This window comes from Rhagoletis pomonella, unplaced genomic scaffold (assembly GCF_013731165.1).
Source record: "Rhagoletis pomonella isolate Grant_MI unplaced genomic scaffold, Rhpom_1.0 Rhpom_scaffold_00007, whole genome shotgun sequence".
NCBI classification, from domain to species: domain Eukaryota; kingdom Metazoa; phylum Arthropoda; class Insecta; order Diptera; family Tephritidae; genus Rhagoletis; species Rhagoletis pomonella.
The window spans coordinates 59,336,776-59,358,526 of NW_023458561.1; the positions used below are offsets into that span (position 1 = coordinate 59,336,776).

General features: G+C 34.6%; 1 protein-coding gene across 1 annotated transcript; it reads right to left on the reverse strand.

Annotated features, from left to right (window-relative positions):
* Positions 1–423: 423 nt before the first annotated feature.
* LOC118744031 (kelch-like protein 17) lies at positions 424–20,312 on the reverse strand. The gene is made up of 4 exons (XM_036476789.1): positions 19,790–20,312; positions 12,317–12,509; positions 1,209–1,305; positions 424–1,076 (listed from the first exon to the last, which is right to left on the reverse strand). The coding sequence occupies exons 1-4, from the start codon at positions 19,813–19,815 to the stop codon at positions 805–807; spliced, it is 588 nt and encodes a 195-aa protein (XP_036332682.1). The 5' UTR covers positions 19,816–20,312; the 3' UTR covers positions 424–804.
* Positions 20,313–21,751: the final 1,439 nt, after the last annotated feature.

Consider the following 21,751-nt stretch of genomic DNA (forward strand, 5'->3'; position numbering starts at 1 on the left):
CTGATATTGAACGGCCGATGAGCTAGCCAGAAAAGGTACCAATATTGTAGGTGTAAAACCAATCCTACGCTTCATAGCAGCTTCAAAATGGTTCTAGCTTCATTGAGCGACAGTCTTTGACAGAGCTGATTTAAACTCAAAGTCTTCTGTGACACCGCTGGTATTTACACTAATCTCTAAAAAAAAACCTCAGCAGTTTTATAGTCGCGCTCAATACAAACTATATCAGTCATCTAGTTAAAAAATCGCTGGCCTTAAGCAACTAATTTTGAATTCAGCAATATTTTTCACAGGATTTTTATAGCCGCATCACACGAAATGCCGCTTTTGGGCGGCCTAAAAAAAAAACGATATCTTGTTATCTGTTAGGCGGAACCTGAAAGATAAAAATAACGGTTCTAAGTAACTACCACAACCAACCTACTGGAATATTCTATACACCCTAGGAACAACTTTTCATATTTCGTTCTTTTAATGGTCTCCCTACTATGCGCCTTGTGCGATATTTGCGGTATGCGCCCTAATGTTTTCACACAGCTTTAGGTCGCCTGCTTTGTGCCTATAGTTTTTTATGAGTACGTTTTTCATGACAGAAATACACTGGCAAGTTAAACTTATGTTCAAACTTTCCAAACATCGAAACTACAACCATTGTCTCTCGTTTTTGCTACGTCAAAGGGAAAGGAACCCACAAAAGTTATTAACACATGTAATTATGCCATAGAAGTTGCGCAAGCAAATGCATAATTCTAACACGAAATTTTTTCTTCGACCCATAAAAAGTTTTAGTTCCAAAACGAAATCTTATGTAAAGTCTGCGTACACACATTTATACTCACCAGCAAAACTACGTATACCCAAGCAATTGGATGGATGCAGTTGTCGCAGTAAAAATTTGCAACATGCCTCGCGTACTGAATGAATTTGCAACAAACTGGAGGCGGGCAACAACACCTGCACATTGTCCTCGGTTATGGTGATCTCACCGGTGTAGGTGTAATCGATGAGTTGACGTAGCGCCGTAACATCGACATCGTGCAAACGTACGGCACCCTGATTGCGCTCCAGCATGTCGTCTGGAAAAGAAAATATAAAAGTCGGTTTAATAAGAAAAAATATTTAAATAGCCTTGAGTACGAGTACTTTGTATTCAGTAGAGGTAAGCAGTAAATAAATATTTCATAAGCTACATACATAATGCAACTCACCATTGAACATGGCATAGAAATAGGGTGACACCGAAGCAAGCACCACTTTGTGCGCCTGTATAGTTTCGCCACCCACTTCCAATGAGACATCGCAGAGCTAGAAAGACGAGAAAATTGTTTGTGAAAAAAGCAGTTACTTATAAGACAATGTTATAGTACTAAGTAAAAAGCTTCAACGACAGTTACGGCATCAACGCTTGCTCTTGTCTAAAGGGAAAAAATTATGTTAAGGATTAGAGTGATAACACAGAACTAAATTGTACGGTTTAGCAGAAGGTTTCCCCTGGCACAGCTTTATTGATTTTTTTTTTTTAATTATAGACAATTACAAATCGTAAAAATAATTTTTCACTTAAATAGGACCCACCAGAAAAGCAGTTATTTTGTGAAATGTCGATACGTCTCCGCATACATTTTTTCAGATACCCAGACACCCTTCTTCACTTCGCAGACTCATTATTAAGCCTTTACACCGGCATTATCCGCTCTATACTTTCACCAAATTTTACTGCAGTTTTGACCGAACTTAAGAGTTTGTATTCAGCATTAGCCATAAGTAACTTGAAACCTTACAATTCTTTTATTTGATCCCCATTTTTCTTTCATTTCATTTTGAATTGTGTCTGGCCATTTTGTCTGTTTTAGTTTTTTGGATGGTTCAGGATCGACATTCAGTAATATATGTAGGTGTTTATGTACTGTGGTCCACCAAATTTCTCAAGAACTCTTGTAGGCTGGTTTCAACTACACGGTTAAAAATTTCGGTTTCAATTTAAAACTTTTTGGACTACCTACATATATGACCAAACTAAATTCAGTTTGGAATACAAGCCTTTCAAGTTTAAAAAAAAAAAAGAGTACATATGTTGGGTTTAGAATTTAAACAGTTCGGTTTAAATTTTAAACCCAAACATTTTCATAATTAAGAATAAAAAATAAAAAATAAAAATGTCTGATGGGGATCGAACCCTGACAGCCTTGGTAGCAACTAATTGTATCAAGCATCTTTGCACACTCAGCTACAGCCAAGCATTTAAATGTGCTTCCATATGTTGAGTTTGAATCAACGACACATTCTCTATTTCGGTATATACATATATGAAACCTAGGAACTAGTATTGAAACATTTTTGTTTGATTTTTAAACCACGTACTTTTTGGATTAAAATTTAAACCAGAGTATATTAAGAATTGATTAAAACTATTGACTGGCTTAAAAAGTAGACTATAAAAGTTTAAAAAAGGCAGTAGTGCCAGCGCGGTTTAAAAATTAAACCCAAATTTTTGACCGTGTGTTTCTAATATTTCCAGTACCAAATTGCGAAGCAGTGTCCAAATTGGGACAATGTCGAGCCGTTGGACACAAAGTAATGAGATTAATTTTCGTGTGATCCCTTAAATCTGATGTTGGAAGGTTATGTTGCAAATCTGCAGCCAGTGTTTTTTTTTTTTGCGGGCAGGTATCGAACAAAGTAAAAGTGGCTAAAAGTGGCTAAAAGTGAATGAAATAAATACAAAAGTGTTGCATGAAACGTGGAATTTTCTGGATGCCTGACTAAGCCGATTAGCCATTGCTGTGGTACTCTTACAATAAACGCAAACTTTTTCCCCATTCCCATATGCCAGTCTGACCTAACCTGCCTTAATCGCGTGCATAATTTAACACTGCTAAGTCATTGATTGATTACACATTTTTAAAGCTTCTTCTACTAAAATGTTATAACTTGCCATTTTTTCTATCCTTTGGCACTTCTTTAAGTCATTTGCGCACTTACGTAAGTCGCTCTCAAATGCTATTGACACTGACTGGCTTGTCGCATTCGAAAATCCCCTATGGCAGGGTAGACATATAAAGTTATAAAAAATAGCAGTACATATAGACATACATATGTATGTATGCACATATGTATGTAAGAATTTGAACACATATGTAAGAATACAGTAAAGCAAGGGCGACAAATGCTCTATTACTCTGGAGGATTCACATGTCGCCGCATTTGTATTGACATTCAATACGAGTTGTCTTTATGTGAATGCAGGCGCTCATGCATATATGCATGTCTATACTTACATACATATATATGTATATATATACCATAATGAATTTCTAAAAAAGTTTTTAATATAATTCTCTACTAACTTGTGTGGTGGCATGCAACGTGTGATAGATGACACTTTACGCTTTGTAACTCCATCTAAGTGCTCATTTGCTTTTCGCAATGACCTCCTCTTGCTATTTGCATATCGCATATTGTTCATGAATATACATACATATATGTACTATGTATATATATATGTATGTTTGAATAATCGACTTTAGAAGTTGACAGAGTTTGTGGTTGCTAGCAAATTACATCACTCGCAAATGAGCGACGAATATTCATGTTTGTTATATAACGGTATTCATATGTGCGTGCATGTGTTAGTGTTAAAGTAGAAATGGTTCTGAATTTACCTTGTATTTAAAATGGAGTTATCCTTTTTACCTCATTAAAAATATAATTTGTTATTTCTTTAAGTTGAATTGTTTTTTAATATGACTCGAATGCGGTCGGTAATAGGCTTGACTAAAAAGGTTAATTATTCATTTTTATGTAATACCAAATATATCGAAAATTCTCTAAAGTACGACAGCGGGTCCCAGTGTTACGAATATAAATGTTACACTTTGCCCTCAAAAGTAAATAAAAAACAATGTTGCATACTCCTATACACATTTCAACAAGTTTAAATTTGAATTCCGTCTAGCGTGGCAAACTAATTTGAGCCTTTTCATCGTCATACATGCGCCTCTAAGTACATAGAATATCTTTGGGAGCCTTAAAATCGCCCAAGGGATTTTCGTGTACAAATTACATGGCAGAAAAGTGGAATTGTTTAGCTTGTTAGGTAAACCCGTTTTAAATACAGCTATATGTGGATGTGTAATTGTAAGAGAGCGCATTTCTGAAATGGTGAATCTGTACAGGGTCTATTGATTGTACATATAGTTTTTTTTTTTAGTTAGACAAAATGTGATCGCAACTGCCATATAATTTTGTTACAACCTTTTTTTCAAGCTTATCAGAGATTTTAACGTTCCAGTCGACATTTTTGATGTGAAAGTGTTTTGGTTGGGAAAATTGCACTCTTGCTTTATCATTGCCATGCCTGTTTTGTAGAAATAAACTGACAGTATTTATAGCATCCATACTGCATAGACTCTGTAATCGGCTTAGATAAATATAAATCTAAATAAATATAACAACAACGGTGTTGATACCGACAAGATTTTCGATATATTTTTAAATATTTAAAAAATGTCATAGGAATATTTATCGATATCATTCTCTACAACCTTTTTTTATCGATATTCTATTGATACTGTAAACCTCCCTCGGACACAAATGATTTTTCTTTATTTCGATAACTACTATATCGGTATTTATGAATATCGATTGTTTAGAATGATAACTGTAAAGTTATCGATAACTATATGGATAAGTATGTCAATAACGTTAACGAGTTTTGATTTTTTGCTAAAATCTGTATTGGACATTTCACACTAAATCGGACACCTTTTGGCTTATGCATCCACAATTTTTTCATAATTTTTTATCATTTCGAGATATGGAGTTTGAAAAAAATGCCCATAACCTTTCGATATATGGGCCTATTAGGACCTTTTTTATATAAAACTTTTCTTTTCACAAACACTATTAAAATATAAAATCGAATACATTTTCAAAACCGTATTTCTACAAAATTTTCTATTTTTTAATATAAAATGTTGATATCCAAATGCATTTGCTCATCAATTTTCGTAAAATTTTTTTTCTTAAAAACTTTCACTCATGCAAATCACTTTCGCGTAATCAATTACCTTAAAGTTTGATCGTACATGGCGTATGAGTAACATTATTTCGTCGTCATATTTCATACAGAAAAAGGAACAGTCCAGCGCCTTCGTCTTGGTCTGCAGGCTGTATCTGAGATACAGCCGCTAAATTTAAACGTAGAATACGTGGTATGGTTAAGAGCATATCAAAGTCAAAAGCGAAAGTACACACTAAGAAAAAAATATCGATAACAACAGCGATAATAATATGGATAGAAAAATCGATTAAAAATAACGGTAATAAAACCGAAAAAAATACTGATGACAAAATAGATAAAAATATCGACAACAAGATCTATAGCAAAATCGATAAAAATATCGATAACAACATCGATAAAAATATCGATAACAAAACTGATACAAATATAGATAAAAATATCGATAACAAAATCGATAATAAAATCGACAGTAAAATCGATAACAACGTCGATAACAAAATCAATCAAAATATCGATAACAAAATCGATAAAAATATCGATCATTATATCGATAAGTTCCGAAAATATCGATAGCAAAATCAATAATAATATCGATAAAAATTTCCATAACAAAATCGATCACAAAACCGACAAAATATCGGTTATTATATCGATAAGTTCCAAGAATCCCGAAAATCTCTAAAATCCAGAAATAGTTCCCAGATTGAGTCTCTGTTCCTCTATCTATATCCTTTTCTCTACAACTACCTTTATTTGAATCTTTCTTCCTCTATCTTCATCTATACTTTTATCGGTATCCTCATCCGCATCTTTTTCTTTATATTTATCTTTGTTTTTATTTTTATGTTTATCATATTCTTCATATACATATTCCCCTTCACCTGTTCCCCTTATATAAGTAAAGTGTTCAAATTTACCTTGGGCTTCATTTTTGCCTTTATCTTTGCGCAACTTTGTTTTTGTTTTTATTTTTACCTTTGCCTTTATCCTTATCTTTATCTATGTACGTACTGACCTTTACTTTTATTCTTGGATTGGTCTTTTTCAAGTGTTGTTTCACTTCAAAAAGTTTTCGCGTATTATGCATACATGTGTTCATAGATATATGTATGTACATATGTATAGACATACATAGATTACTAAAAAATTGAGCCAGATCCACATTAACTGCAATCAACATATGTACGTATGTATGTATTTACATATGTACGGGTACATACGCTGTGATTAGGTTATAAATATTGGTCCATTTGTTTATCAAAAACCGAAATATGTACTTACGCACACATACATACTTTTTGTCTCCTTCCCACACTTCCAATGCATGCACGTGTTTGCAAAGTGATGACGAAGTGATTTTGTATGGGAAATCATTTATGCCCATATATTTGAATAAAATAAACATATATAGAAGATATCAACCAATACTTCCCATATACCAAACGAAAGGAAAACTCTTGAATTTTTGATTAGAGAAAACAAAAACAAAATCATTTGAGCGGTTTTCGAGCATTTTGGTAATGAAAAAAATTTGCAAATATTTTCAATAATTTTTTGCCTTAAAATGCTCAATATTTGTTAAATTTATATAAAATTTGTACCCGATAATATTTCTACTGCTCCAAAGAACCTATATCCCGAAAATGAAAGTTATATATGCCAACAATAAGTTGCTAGAGCACTTTAAAGGCTCAAAATTGACCCCAAAATAAGGCAATGTTTACCGTTGTTTTTACGACAGAAACCGAATTGGTTATTTACAAAAATGAATCTGTCGACAGGTTTGGAGTTTTATCTTTGAAACGCCACACTTTTCTTTGAAATCGCTTTATTAGTTCTCGTGCAATAAGCGTTTTTGTGAAGCTCTAAAAATTACAACTACAACATTTGAACATAGCCCCCATACCTTAAGGTAAGACGTATTCTACGTCAAAAAATTATAGTTTAAAACCTAAAACCTCGCTATTATAATTTCCATTCATACTGTCATCAGGTATGTAACTTGAGAATAGAAATCGCTGCATCTTTTAGGCGCATCAATATTACATAGTTACATCCCGAGCTAATAAAAGGAAGGTAAAAACCATTGAATCGTTTGATTTGAGGTGTTTAGAATAACGCCTTCTTTGGCTAGCTCATCAGCTCTTTCGCTGCTCTCATCACCTCTGAGTCGTTCGACTCAATATAGGTGAATAGTTTTGGCCATGGCTGCTAGACTTCCTACGCTCTCCAATGGTTTTCGAGTAGCTACATGCATATCAAGTACATATCTACATATTTTAAAGTGAGGCCTTTATGGTTGCCTGACTGTAAATATATACGTTCATCCGCTCTCTGCGCGAATTTTTTTCCTACAATAGTTCTGTCGTTTTCCCAGAGAAATAAACGGCAACGTCTTTAATTTTTTGGAACTGTCAATGTAAATTTAATATATAAATATATTTCTCTTAAGACAAATTTCGTAACTACACTCAAATCAAGTGCTGAGAGATATAGTATATTTAGTTGAAGTAATCAAACTCTTTTCTCAGTGAAAGGGACCGTACGAAACTCAGGTGAGGGATCACATAATACTGTGACCTTATATCCGGAACCTAGGGCGACCTGAGTCATAAAATCCATAATAACTAGATATGTGGAGTACCGCGGTATGTGCCCTATCTTCAAAGCAGCCGTTTTGATAGTCATTGAGAGCTTTACACTGAGAAAAGAGTTTATTTATGTCAACTAAATATGTTTTCATGTGTCGAGAGACATATTTTTAGCTGCCATTTTTCTGAGTGTATTGAAGTCCGAGTTATAGCTATGCGGTCAATATCTTAGTACAAGTACTTTAGACACACATACACATTTAAATGAGAAATTTAAATTTTAGTTTAGAAATTGATAACTTTTCATTATAATAATAATAATAGATTGGCGCTTAAACATATGTTAGTATTTGGCCGAGCTCCTTCTCCGATTTGTGACGTGCGTCTTAATGTTGTCACACCAAGCGGAGGGACCTACAGTTGTACGCCGACTCCGAACGGCGATTGTATTTTTATGAGAAGCTGTTTTTCATGGCAGAAATACACTCGTAGGTTTGCCATTGACTGTCGAGGAACGACCACTGTTTCTACATTTTTTTGCGATGTTGCTTTGACCAGGGTTTGAACCCAGGCCCCATGGAGCGGAAGCTTTTCGTTAATATAATTCAAAAGTGCGTTCTATATATTTATAGTCACCCTGTATGTGTGCCTGCTTTTTGAGAACTATGCCCATGCTTGCAGGACTGTCTACTACACGTATAAATTCTTTCCGGTCTTCCTAACAACTACAGACATATTTACATATGTGTGTACATTCATTCTAACGTTAACACCATGTCTGTGATCCCTGTGGCAACGGAAGAAGAAGAGCACTGTTATGCTCAGCGGTGCATACGAGTAGATGAGGTAGGTACTCATAGGAGCAAGTGTGTACTCATACAACTTGCATGAAATTTTGCCTGCAGGGCGTCGAACGTTTAAGTCATTTTGGTGGTAATGAACGGCAGTTGTTGCCGTTGGGTTGGTGGGAAAAGGCGAAAATGGACACAAATACACAATCTATGAAAGATGAATTTACATACAAGTAGTACTTACTTACATATGCAAATACATGTATGAACATTAGGGTGCATCACTCTCCATAAAAAAAATCGGTACTTTTTTCCATCGGAATTATAAAATTTTAAATTTATAAAAATGGTTAAAAATTTTATCAAACGAATCAAAATAATAAGATTATAGCAGGTATTTTCAAATCAGTACAGCTCACGTAAATTCAAAGGCTCAGTTTGTCTAGACTTAACCAAATATATTGGCCAGCGCAATATATTTTTGTTTAGGCATTTTTTGACGTGGCTTATGGGCGGCCAAGTGACAATCAGTTAAAAAGGAAAATACAAAAACAAAATATTTTCTATTTTCGCTTCTAGCCAAATTGACGTATTGTATTGTATAAGTTAAGTTAAGTTAAGTATAGACTAACTGAGCTTTTAATATTTTTCCGAAATATTTCAGTGGAAGCCTTAAATATAGAAATTTGTTTAATTCCGGTGGAAAAGCCGCAACCATTTTTGGTGATGCACCCTAATGTACATGCATACAATTGTGTATGTATAGTATGATGTAGATAGAAATATGTACATATGTAAGTAGTCAACTAAATAAGTAAGCGAGTGCATCATGCAGTGCGATAAGTGCATGTGGAGTTCAACTGAGATTTCTTCAATCGCTCTTTGCTGTCACTTTTGTCATAAAAAAAAGTTAATACAGAAAATGCTTAACTACAAAATCAGTACATTAATTAAAATCTCGTGTACTTTAATGTGTATAATTGCCTGCTTTGATTAAATACTAGGGCTATTGAATGTTGTACTGTAATGCTTGTGATTGGCAAATTGATTAAGACAGATAGCGGCACTGGCATTCAATTCTTGTGTACACAGCGGCTCTAATTAAAAATAATTTCATCAATCACAAAATTATGAGACGAAATCTTCAATTAACGCATCTCATTATCATTCGCCAAGAAATACTTAATAATGCTAAGAATTATTATTAGTAGTATTAAATTTGCTTATTGACAATAATCAGAACGCCTACTACAGCCACATGCGCGCCACGCAACAACAGCAACGCAAATACATACAAATGTATGTATCAATAAGATTAGATTGAAAAAGTTACACCAATGACAGATTTAGGCCGAGCTTTACATTTGATTTCTTTCAAATTAAGTTTGATTCCCAACAAATGGTGGATCGAACAGTTGTAAGACTCCCCAAATGGCACGAACGAGTTCGACTGGAAGTAGACCAACAATTGTACATACAACAGCCTATATAATACGCACAAGGCTTACAATCGTATAAAAATATTGCCAAGCCAATCCCACAAAAGTGCCACTATGAGCAGAGCACTCATACGCCCCCGCACACTAAGATGCCAAATTGCGTCTATGTACAAATTTATAGCCTCTTACATGGCACGCATATACACATACCTAGATGTACATATATAATACAAATATCAACATTGCTTACCACGTGCAGATAAAGTTTTTCGCAAAGATGTCAATCAAAGTATAACAGCAATTACGCCGGCTATTATTTATGAACCTAAGGCGGTAACGATGATTGAGTAAAATATTTTGATGGCATTTTGCTGATTCTATTTGCTACCCACTCAAGTAAGAATAAATTGGTGGCCGACAGCAACAAAGCAGCTGCGTGCCAAAATTATTCACGAAACAATGAGCACAGAAAAAATTATACACAATTAAATTGTCCCTAATTGATTTTTGATTCGAGATAGGTTGGAGGCAGAAATTAAGGCCGTAGATGTGGGTGTAGTTTTCTTCAAGAGCATAATGGGAAATTGTAGCCACGAGGAAAAGTAAAATAACAAGAGTAGGAGTAGATAGAAATACACACGTAATAATACAAATTAGTATCTTAAGCAAACGTTTAATACTTGTCAACTTTTATTATTAATTAAAGTCAAAGTTCCATTCAGTCGGCACGCAATGGTCAAGTAAATTTATGTGTAAGATTAGCTACCGTATGAACGTTTACAGCGGACGCGTTTACCGTGGCACTTGAGACTTGACAACAAAATTGGCAGTGTTGGTGGTAATCGCGAATTAACCAAGCGAGGTTAATTTACGTGTGGTTATCTATGTACATTTATACCCTTGATAAAATATAAATTAAAATAAATAAGTGTATGAATTTAAAACTTCGAGTATGAGTATCTACATACATACATAAGCACGAGTATGAGTATAATTAAATATGTATAAGTATCTATGAGCATGAAAATGAATATTAGCGTGAGCTTGAGTATGAGTACGGCCATGAATATGAGTATGAATATGACCAAGAGCATAAGTATAAGTATGACCATAAGTATGAGTACAAGTATGTGTCTGAAAATTAATGATTATGAGTTTGAATATGAATATGACCATGAGTAACTCTGAGTAAGATCATAAGTTTGAGTATGGATATGGACATGAGAGTGAGTATAAATATGAAAATTATTCTTAGTAAGAGCATAAGTACCTATGAGTATGAAAATGAATATGAGTGTGAGCTTGAATATGAATATGATATGAGCATGAAAATGAATTTAAGTATGAGTTTGAATATGAATATGACCATGGGCATGAGTATAAGTATGAGTATGCGTATGATTATGACTATGAACATGAGTAAGAATATGCATAGGAATCAGATTATGAGCTTTAGTACGAACATAAGTATGAATATGAATACGAATATGAATATGAAAATGATTATGAGTAAGTTATAAGTGTGAATATAAGCATGAGTATGAATATGAGTACGAATATTAAAATCCAAGTGAATGTGATTATGTGCTTAAGTATGAGTTAGAGTTTATATATAACTATGAGTATGATGAGTATCAGCATGGGTATAATTATGAGTATGACTGCGTACTTATGAATATATGCATAAGTAAAAAAATTAACAAGCTCATGGATATGAGTACGGATGTGACTATGAAGTTGAACATAAAAACGAATATCAAGCAGAATATTTACATTTTTAAAGGCGAAGAAGGCATAAATATTTCAACTGAATTTTATCATATTTTTTCCGCTAGCTATTTTAGTTTCGTACTCAGTCATTAAGCTATTAATATATGCATATTTGTGCCACACAAAAATACATATTTCATTGACCTAAAGCACCGTTAAGCGTGACTTCTGTCCTATGCTTAACATACACATATGTATCTAAATGTTAAATTAACGCCGCTGGCACAAATTAAACGAATTATCAAGATGAAATTAAAAAATGAATATCACACCCATACATACATATGTATATATCTACTAATTCGCGCGAAAAATTTCTAATTTCACATTTCTATGCGAAGCTTCAATGTGAATTGGCGGTGTGCGCCAATGAGCGTGAGTGCGTGACGCTAGCGTGCGCTTCAATGATTTCAAGCGACTACTAAATTACAGCGGAAAATTTAAATATGCGGGAGCAATGACTTCTCCAGCAGCTAGTACGTACTACGTAGCTACCGCGAGGGTAACGGTAAACAACTCAATTATTTATTAAAACTCAAAAACAAACACAGTAACTTTTTGATTAATTACTCCAGCGAGAAGTGCCACACTGTACGGCCTATTGCTCACATGCTAAATGTTTTCGCTTATCACTAATTAAAAACACTTGTAAATTTATATATATATATGTATGTATGGATGAGTTTATGCTCATTTACACACCTGCGTGTTATTGCGCATTTGATTGATTGCCGCAAAGGAAGCGATGCAATGTCCGGGATTTTGATGATGCGCCTGTGGCAGTACCTCTTCATTGGGACCCGGTGGGCTTAGGTCGCTGGGCGTTTGTGTGGAATTATTGCTGGTGGTGGTGACGTCCTCGTTATTCCCGCCGGCTGAGTTGTTCTCCGTGGAGCTGCAATGAGATAAAGTATATGAATTTAACAAATGGATATATGTATATACATTAGGGTGGCCCTTAAAAAATGAAATTTTAAGTCTCACCCCCTCAGTCGCTAATACAACAGTCAAGAATATCACATATAAATTTTAGTCCCGATTGGAGACGGTTAAGGCGTGTCGCACAGGGGTCAAAGTTCAGATTCCTCTATGGAGACTCAAAAAATTTAAATAAATTTTTTTTTATCTAATACCCAAAATCGATACTGCTGTAGGCGCAGATATCACGTATAAATTTTGGTCCCGATTGGAGTCGGTTAAGGCGTGTCGCACAAAAATTACACTCTATAATATATATAATTAATTTTCTTTTTTTAATTTTAAATTTTTTGAGCCTCCATACAGGAATCTGAATTTTGACCCCTGTGCGACACGCCTTAATCAACTCCAATGGGTCCAAAATTTATATGTGATATCTTTGACATTAGTAGCATCGATTTTGGGTAATAGATGAAAGAAAATATTAACTTAAATTTGTTGAGTCTCCATAGAGGAATCTGAACTTTGACCCCTGTGCGACACGCCTAAACCGTCTCCGATCGGGACCAAAATTTTTGTGTGATATCTTTGACTATATTAGCATCGATGTGAGAGTTGACGTTTAGTAGATCTGATGTAATAATGTACTTAATACATTTAAGGACCACCCTAATATACATACATAAGTGGAGAAAAACAATTATACAAATATGATCTAATTTGCGACCTTAGTAATGTCGAAAACCATCTTCGAACTTAGAGGTAAAAATTCCTAAAATGCTTACAAATTATCAACCAAATCCAAAGATTCAATGTCCTTTTTGCGGCGGAAGACTTTGTCGCTAAATACTGCTGAGGAGGAGGACGCAACTAGAGGCCATTTCTATGAGCTGATGAGGGGCATAGCCCTACTCATGTTTGGGTTTGGCTACTTCGATGCCAGGATGGGCAAAGAAGGTAATTTTTGTCGGAAGATTCCACCTGCACAAGAAACGTCCAACTAGGGTTGACCGACTGCAGTTTTTAGCATACAAAGGTCTATCAATCTTACTGTATATGAGCAGGTCAACCTATATTGATCATATTGTATGGGCGAATTCAACCCTCCAGTGTTTTGAAATACGTTCATCTATTTGCTAGGCAAACGAATGTACTCAACAAGATATTATCGCAAAGCTCATCCTCAAAGATATATACGACGAGAAATGACACGCTTCTGCTATGTTTCAAATATATGAGTTTGACTACCATGTTTGGCAGTATAACCACTCCTTCTCCCTTTAAATTTAGGCCCTGATAATTTTCATAATTATAATAAGATAAGTTACAACGCGGTATACCGGTCCAGCATACAAGGCTGCCGATGAGATAGCTAGGGTTGCTGTGAACTTAATTATAGATTCCAAACCCAAATGAATTGATAAACATGAACATTCTCAGGAACTTCAACAATCGGACTAAAGATTCTGCATTTCGTTAGGATTTAAATCGGAAAACTTACTTGCTTCGAATACAACTGAAAATGGATTTAGATCTGATATCAATTTCAAGGACCAGCTTGTGATTAACATATAGTTATTTGTCAGTCGAACCTAGCAAACATTACAAAAAATATCTCACTGTCGCACAGTGCTGTGCGAGCGGACAAAAATAAAAATTTGTTTGTCCCAAAAGACGTAATTAGTATTGTTGAAAAGGTAATTTATCCATTGTCAAGGCTCCGGTCCCAATTTTTGTATAAAAAAAAAATTAATAAATAAATATTGCGACGAACTGATAACCTCCTCCTTGTTTGGAAGTCGGTTAATGATGGCAAAAAGGCCATTGAAGTTGACGCATTTTAAACCAAATATTTTAGTCAGAGCCATATCAGTTTTAGGTTTTACGTGGAAAAAATTGTCAAAAATACAACAATTGTCAAAAAATTTACTAATAAAAATAGTTATATCATCACTTTATGTTACTGAAAGGTGAAAAAAGGAAAGAAGGCAAATATAAAAAGTGAACTAAAGCTAAACTGAAAATTTTAACTGATTTCGAAGAAAGTTCCACATAAATTGATTGCCTTTATACCATTATGTTAACTGAGTCTATTAATATTTATTTATTTCTTTCTATGTACTTCAGCTACCTAATTCTTTATTAAAGTATATTTGATTTTTCAAACAGGTGGCAACAATTTTACATGTAGTTTAGAATTGAAGACTTTTCAATTGATACCCATATTGTATTAACTAATTCATTAAATTTAGTAAATAATTTGAATTTTTTTAGCAAAAATAAAACCTCACTGCACATCTACAGTCCAATCCTTGTACATTGACACCTAACTTTTGAAAATCGAACGAATTATGCAACAAGAATCCAAATTTTGAACTTCAAACTGCATTTAGGGCACAGAGTGTAATGTTACTTAAACGACAGGCTCTCTATCTACTCTGCACTAGCAATCGAAACATTGAATTGATTGCCCTGACCTGACTCGGCCGGAATTGCTTTCCATTGACCTCACTGGCTGCCTTTCTGTCTGTGGTGTTTTCCTATTTCCGCCAACCATCTATGGGCATATTAGTAAGTAGGTACATTTGCCCAGTAGAGATGATTTTCTTATCGCAACAACACCAACATTTGGCAAGTGCTGTGATCTCTCTTTGGCCTGAACGAAAAATTGAAATTGAACTGAATTTCCGCAATGGGATGGCATTGCAGACGAAACAAATTGGCAAATCATGTTGAAAAATTTGTCTGGCTTAGCATGAATGATATATGCTGGTCGATTTATATGTATGTAAAAATCGCGCGAGTGTGTGAGCATTCTGCATCAGTTTGGCGGTCCTTTGCACTGTCAGCCCATGTCACATCAACACTTTTGCTTGTATTTATTTTAGTGTGTTAGTTTACTGGCGTATCATTGCCATCATGCAAATACATGTATGGATGTACATTAGGGTGGTACTGAAAAATAAGTATAAAAATCATGGGCCCCTTTTTATTTCGTTCCAGCTGCAAGATAAAGTCATCTACGAAAGTTTCAAAATTAAGAAACAAACGTTGGTTCGCTACTAGGATTTGAATAAATTTAATTTTTATATGAGTAAATTTCAATGACATGTCATATTTATCAAATTCCAAATCAAAATTTTGACAAATTTTCGCGATTTTTTTAAGTTTAAGCTTTCTAAAATCCTGATTGCGAGCAATAAAAATTTTTTGAACATTTTGTAGTTGTCGTGGAAGTCTTCGTTTTGTACGTAAAACAAAGTTTATATGTTGATATTTTATGGATCACTCTAATGTAGACCTGCATACATACATATGTACGTACGTGTACATGTGTTTGTGAAAATGCAGAAAATGCCACAAACATTGGCAGAGATTACTGACATGTCCGCATTTTATCTTATTTTTCACACTTTAGCCCGTCGCTTTTTTCTCACCCCCCTATTTACCTTTAAGGTAGTCATAGGATTTTAGTGACAACATTTTGCGGCTTTGCATGATTGAGTTTGACGCTGTCGAGTAGCTAAAGGCATTTTTGAAATGCAATTTAGTTGCCCATTTTGGGTTTTTGGGCTGGTTGTGTGGACATTTTGGGATGATTTTTAAATGGGGCTACTAACTTTTCAATTGCAAATGAAAGCTATGAGACAAATTTTTTACATGTCACACGAAATTAGCACTTAAGTGAATGAAATTTTACCCACAATATGATTGACCAACAAATACATATTTCTCTATAACTTATTACGATGAATAAAAAAGGTCAATAAGTTTATAATGAAATTTGTGTTTTTTTTTTGTTTTGTGGAATCTATGTACATACACTGCCGGCAAAAAGTATTGGCACAGCAAATTTTTTTACAACATATACATTTTTTCGAATATTTTCCACCAATTTTTTACAAAAGTGTGGTTCATTCTACAACCAAAGACATAAAAATATAATTCCTAAACTTTGAGCGAATCTCACGAAAATTCAGCAAATTCACATGCAATTTTCTTTTAGATTTTTTTTTTTGGGTATGCAGATTTGTAGTACAATCAATCTTATTATGATAAAGTTTAAGTAGCTAGGAATTACCGTTGATTTTTCGTAATTTTTTTTCACGCAGTCGCTTCAAACAAAAAAATTTTTTCGAAAATACTTAATATGGAAAAAATGAAAAACACCTTCAACAAAAAAAAATTCTCAAAAATCAATGCGGTTTTTGACTAGCTCCGTAACTTGCATGTTTTTACAAGAATTTAATTTGCAGCCCATTAAAACAGCTACTCAAAAAATTCTAAAAAATCTGGTTAAAAAGTTGAAAATTTGAATGAAAATTTGCTGAATTTTCGTGAGTTTTGCTCAAAGTTTAGGAATTATATTTTTATGTTTTTTGTTGTAGAATGAATGTTTATAAAAAATTCGCTGAAAAATATTAGAAAAAACATTTTTGCACATATTGTGAAAAATTTGCTGTGCCAATACTTTTTGCAGGCAGTGTACATATTAAAGCAGAAATAACAGAGCTTGAAACAAAGTCGCTCTCGAGTTATAAAAGACTTGCGTGTTCTTATAAAAACACAGAAAAAGCCTCGCTCGCTGATACGTCCATAGATACACTATTTGGCAATCTAACTGTCGTTTTTTGCCTGGACTTTTAGCAATTTTAGTGTAAGAAATACTACAGAGTTCATATAATTTTAAATACCCGAAATTTAACTAAATTTTAAAGCCTAAAAACTATTCATTTCCCATACTGGCATGCACTTTCAATGCTCCAGCGCCTAAAAGCAGATAATGTCCACAACACAGACAAATAATAATGGCAGCGAGACAGCCGGGCGACAGAGAAATTGCCAATAAATTGTAGAACAATAGAAAAAAAACACAAGGGAAAACAAAAAAAAAATGACTGGTCAAAGTACATAGCAACGAACATTTTATGTTTTGGCTTTTGTGATGACTTTTGCTTTTCTTAGTACACTTATGTATGCACAATATACGAGAAGGGGGAAACATTTTTAGGGTGGCATGAATGTAGAAGGCGATGTCATTTTCATGTTAACAACATTTTTTCTTTTTAAGTAAAATAATGTAATTATTTACTATGCGAAGCTTTAGTGCTTGTAAGTAGGCAAATGCATAGGGGAGAGTAGTAAGCAAGTAGGTGTGGAATGGTGAGCGAATTTGTTTCATAAAGTACCCTGTAGGATTTGGTAATTGGATTAAACTTGGCATTTATAACCAGAGAGATATAGAGAGAAATAGTTAAAATGGAACCAAAGCCTTTAGTTCAATAAGCCTTTCTATTAAAATACTGGATATAATTTTCAGACTCTTTATTAACTCAACGAGTCTACTGTAAAGGTAGTTCCACAGAAACTACTACTCAATCACTGGCCTTAATAATTAAGGGATCACTTGGAAATTAAAGGAAAAAGATGGCCAGCGCCGAAATCGTTGTGCCCAAACCAAAATTGACAAGGTATGACAGAAAATTGTTCCACAATACATTAAAGAAAAAACTCTTTTAAAAAAGCGTATTTACCTCAGCTATGACAAACCGCTGGAGCGACTGGACTGGTCCCGTGTTAGCCTCAAACACCAAATGCCTACTCGCATTGTGGTGATTTCTGGACTACATAAGTGGTTTGTGTGATTCGGGGAAGAGTTAACATGGGCTCCCAAAAGGAAGCACCCTCTCTCTGCACCTATGGGTTTTAACAATAAAGCAACTCTTACAGCACTCCGAAGCGAATAGCCACACGGTAACTGCGGACGATGTTACAGTAGTACATAGAAGAAATGAAAAATGTGAAACATCTTTTATGCCAGAAAGAAAAAAAGATTATGCAGGTTTTGCAAAGCATTCTTTAACGGCTTTGTACAGATCTCTTATGTTGAAAAAAGGGTTTTAGCAAAATTCCTATAGTCAACAAAGTGGTTTTGTAACCGCCTGAACTTTTTACCATCCACAGGGATTCCTTTTGGTACATATTACAGCCTGCCAAAATTGGTCTGTTCGCGGGCAGGTACTCTCCGACGATTCCAAAGTACATAAAATAACCTTATGTGGGATTCGTAGATAAAGGTTTAGTAACAAATGGAGGGACTTAGAGTTTTACCTCGAATCCAAAAAGCACGTGGCTTTTTATGAGAAGCTTTTCCATGGCAGCAGTGGTTTGTCATTGCCTGCTGAGGGGGCGACCGCTATTGGAAAAAAATAATTGGAAAGCCTTGTTCTTATGCGTAACGGAGAGCCAATGAAATTGTCGTTAGCTACTCCTAACGCAATTAAAAGTTAATTCCATACATAGTGGCTGGTACTTTGTAGGACTTTCACCTGTTAGAAAGACATGTGCTGGTTTTATCAGGCGTTTACAACCACTCCCAACTCCTCAATAATGCCTTCCCTAGCGTCTACGCTAGTTCGGGAGGATAGATTGATAGTTAAGCAGCACCGACAGGCTGATATGTATTTAAGAGGATATTTTAACGCATTTTTTTTTTAAATAGTCTTTTCAAAGAGAATTTGCGTTGTAGTCCAAAAATTGTACACACTTTTATCGGATGAATGTAGCTAAAGCTTTAGAGTTATTGCGTCAGTATCTAACTTCCTGGGGGGTTAAAACTATGTAAACAATGATGGAAAACTTTGATAATTTAGATTTAACCTTGCCCACCACAAAAAGCTAATCAAAAACAAATAGTTTTCAACTAGTTCTGCTAAAAACTAAAAAGATTATCAATGCCTCAGAATTGTAGCAAAAAGAAAATTAAAAGAAAAAATGCTTACTCCTAGGCAACAAATTTCTGCCACAATTTCCTACAGGGTACGCCTGAATATTACGCGCTTTAATGAGTGGCCATTGTAGTCAATGTTTTACATCGATATTAATGTGTGCGCTTAATCACTGTGAACACCGTAATCACACCACTTTGTTGGCGCAGTAACACTTTTATGTTTTCTCCCAACAGTAAGTAAGCAGTTAATACTTTTGTGCTCGTATGTAGGGTAATGCCTGTAATAAATGTTTAGGGTGCAGTATAGTGCTGTGGCATGGCTATAATGACATCGCGACAGACGCATGAAAAATCCATGCCTTTGGCGTCAAAATGACACTCCCCGTCGAAATAAAAATGTGCTGTTTTAGGGTTGCATTTGAAAAACAGACCTAAATTGTACTTTATTTGATTCTTTAGGGATTGTTTTTATTTAGGCAAAATACAAATGTACGTAAATGTTTAATGAACCCATTGCATATACTTACATATTTGATTTGACAGGAAGAAACATATTGTCTTCTGTTTGCTTTAGGTGTCGGTTAAAAAGCTTCTTCTCGCTCTGCGTATTTTACTTCCTTGCTAATGTAGTACGTGTCGGACTGCCTGCTCTAACATTGATCCATATTTTTATCGCTGCATCACACACTTCTATTGTTTATTTTATGGGAATTACTTATTTTCCTGCTGTACTGCTTGTTGATCGCCAAACCACTTGAATGCCCAGGTCGCCTCTTTTCAAATTCACACTTAGTATGTACTGGCACTTCAGACACACCACTTAGGCGAAGGAGGATAAAACATTACACTCCTGTGGTTTGCTTTAATGTATTTTATTTCGTAAAACGCTGTTCGCCTACAACTTTTCTACAGCGACATCTGTTCTTTGTCACACGCACAGCATTCCACAGCATTCACGGCTCCGACACTGGTTCTTAAATTAAGTCGATAGTAGCAGGCCAAAACTCAAACAACAGCTTTGCTATGCTGTCCTTTTTAGACATTTGCTTCGTACATATATATGTATGTATGTATATCTGAAAGTATAAATGAAACGGATATGCGGTTAGAAAACTTAGTACATTCTTCGGAAAATAACAAAATCTTCTCAATGAAACTCCAACAAAGTGACATTAACTGTGAATGAATAGCATACTTTTGGGCGCTTAAGGCCGCCTCTATAACAAAACCTTAATAGTACATGAAATGCCAACGCATCGAAGATTGCTCATTCATGGAGCACAAAGCTTACAAAAGCACGCAAAATATTTGGGTCAATTCGCCAGTAAAGAATACAAGCACCAAATTTGGTTGCGCAGTTATGTGTATGTATGTATGTATATATATACGCACACATTCACTCAATGTAAATGCATACATATTTCCATTTCACTTAAGCACGTAAAAATTGTATTTTCTTCTTGTACACACTAACAAATAAGTTCAGAACTTTCCCTGAAGCAACTAAAGTTGTGGCATCCCCTTAATTTGCTTTTTACCGCCTTTCATGGAATTCGACATAAAGTGTCAAAATCGATGTTATTTAGAATGCGCAGGTTTATTTTGAAAGTCACTATATTTGGCCTGCAAGTGCGATTAAATGGCTCTACGCATACATATTTACATATATAAGCTTAGTATCCAGCTCTTAAGAAAACGGTCAAGAAAAAATTGCCATTATTTCGCGTGTGTGTCCAAGGAATTTTGACATTTTTTATACCTCACAGCCTGTTGCCTCACTCTTTCCTCAAGAAATAATGGAACGGGCATATATTTCTGTTGCAAACCTGGGTTGCCTTGTGCTCTTTTTTCACAAAAAACTTTAGAAAACCGTAGTAGAAAGCGTACTAAATTTCTGAAGAACTGCGTACTGCCTTAAGGAAATTTGACTCAAGAAAATTTCTTAGCCATTTCTTGTACGTCATTTTATATGGAGTTTTTGCTTTTCTTAAGAGCTGGATACTAAGCTATAGCTACAATTAAATATAGGATATATACGATTATGTATTTTGGGTGACGTGTAAAATGTTAAGCGCCTATAAATATGCTTATAGCGTTAACGCGTCATTGTGTTTGTAGTCACTTCTGCTTGATCTAGTGTGAAATTTATAATTTGGCTGAAAATTATGGAAGGAAAAAAATTTAGCAAACATCTTTTAGGACAGTGTAGGAAAACTTTTGGATTAGAAAATAAGTTTAAACTGCTTGATTAAATATCATGATAGCCGAGTCACTCAGGCATAGTGGAAAGTTCCTATAGATGACATCGGACTAAGGGTGAATAATTAAGTTTTCAAATTGTGCTTTAATCGAGGAAAACAAGTTGCGCTTAAAAGCAGAAGAATGCAGTTATAAAACTAACATATTTTTACACATTTCACAGCTCGTCAAATTTGTATGACAGTACGAACATACGAAGGTAGTCTGCCTTTGCAACACTATGTCTTATT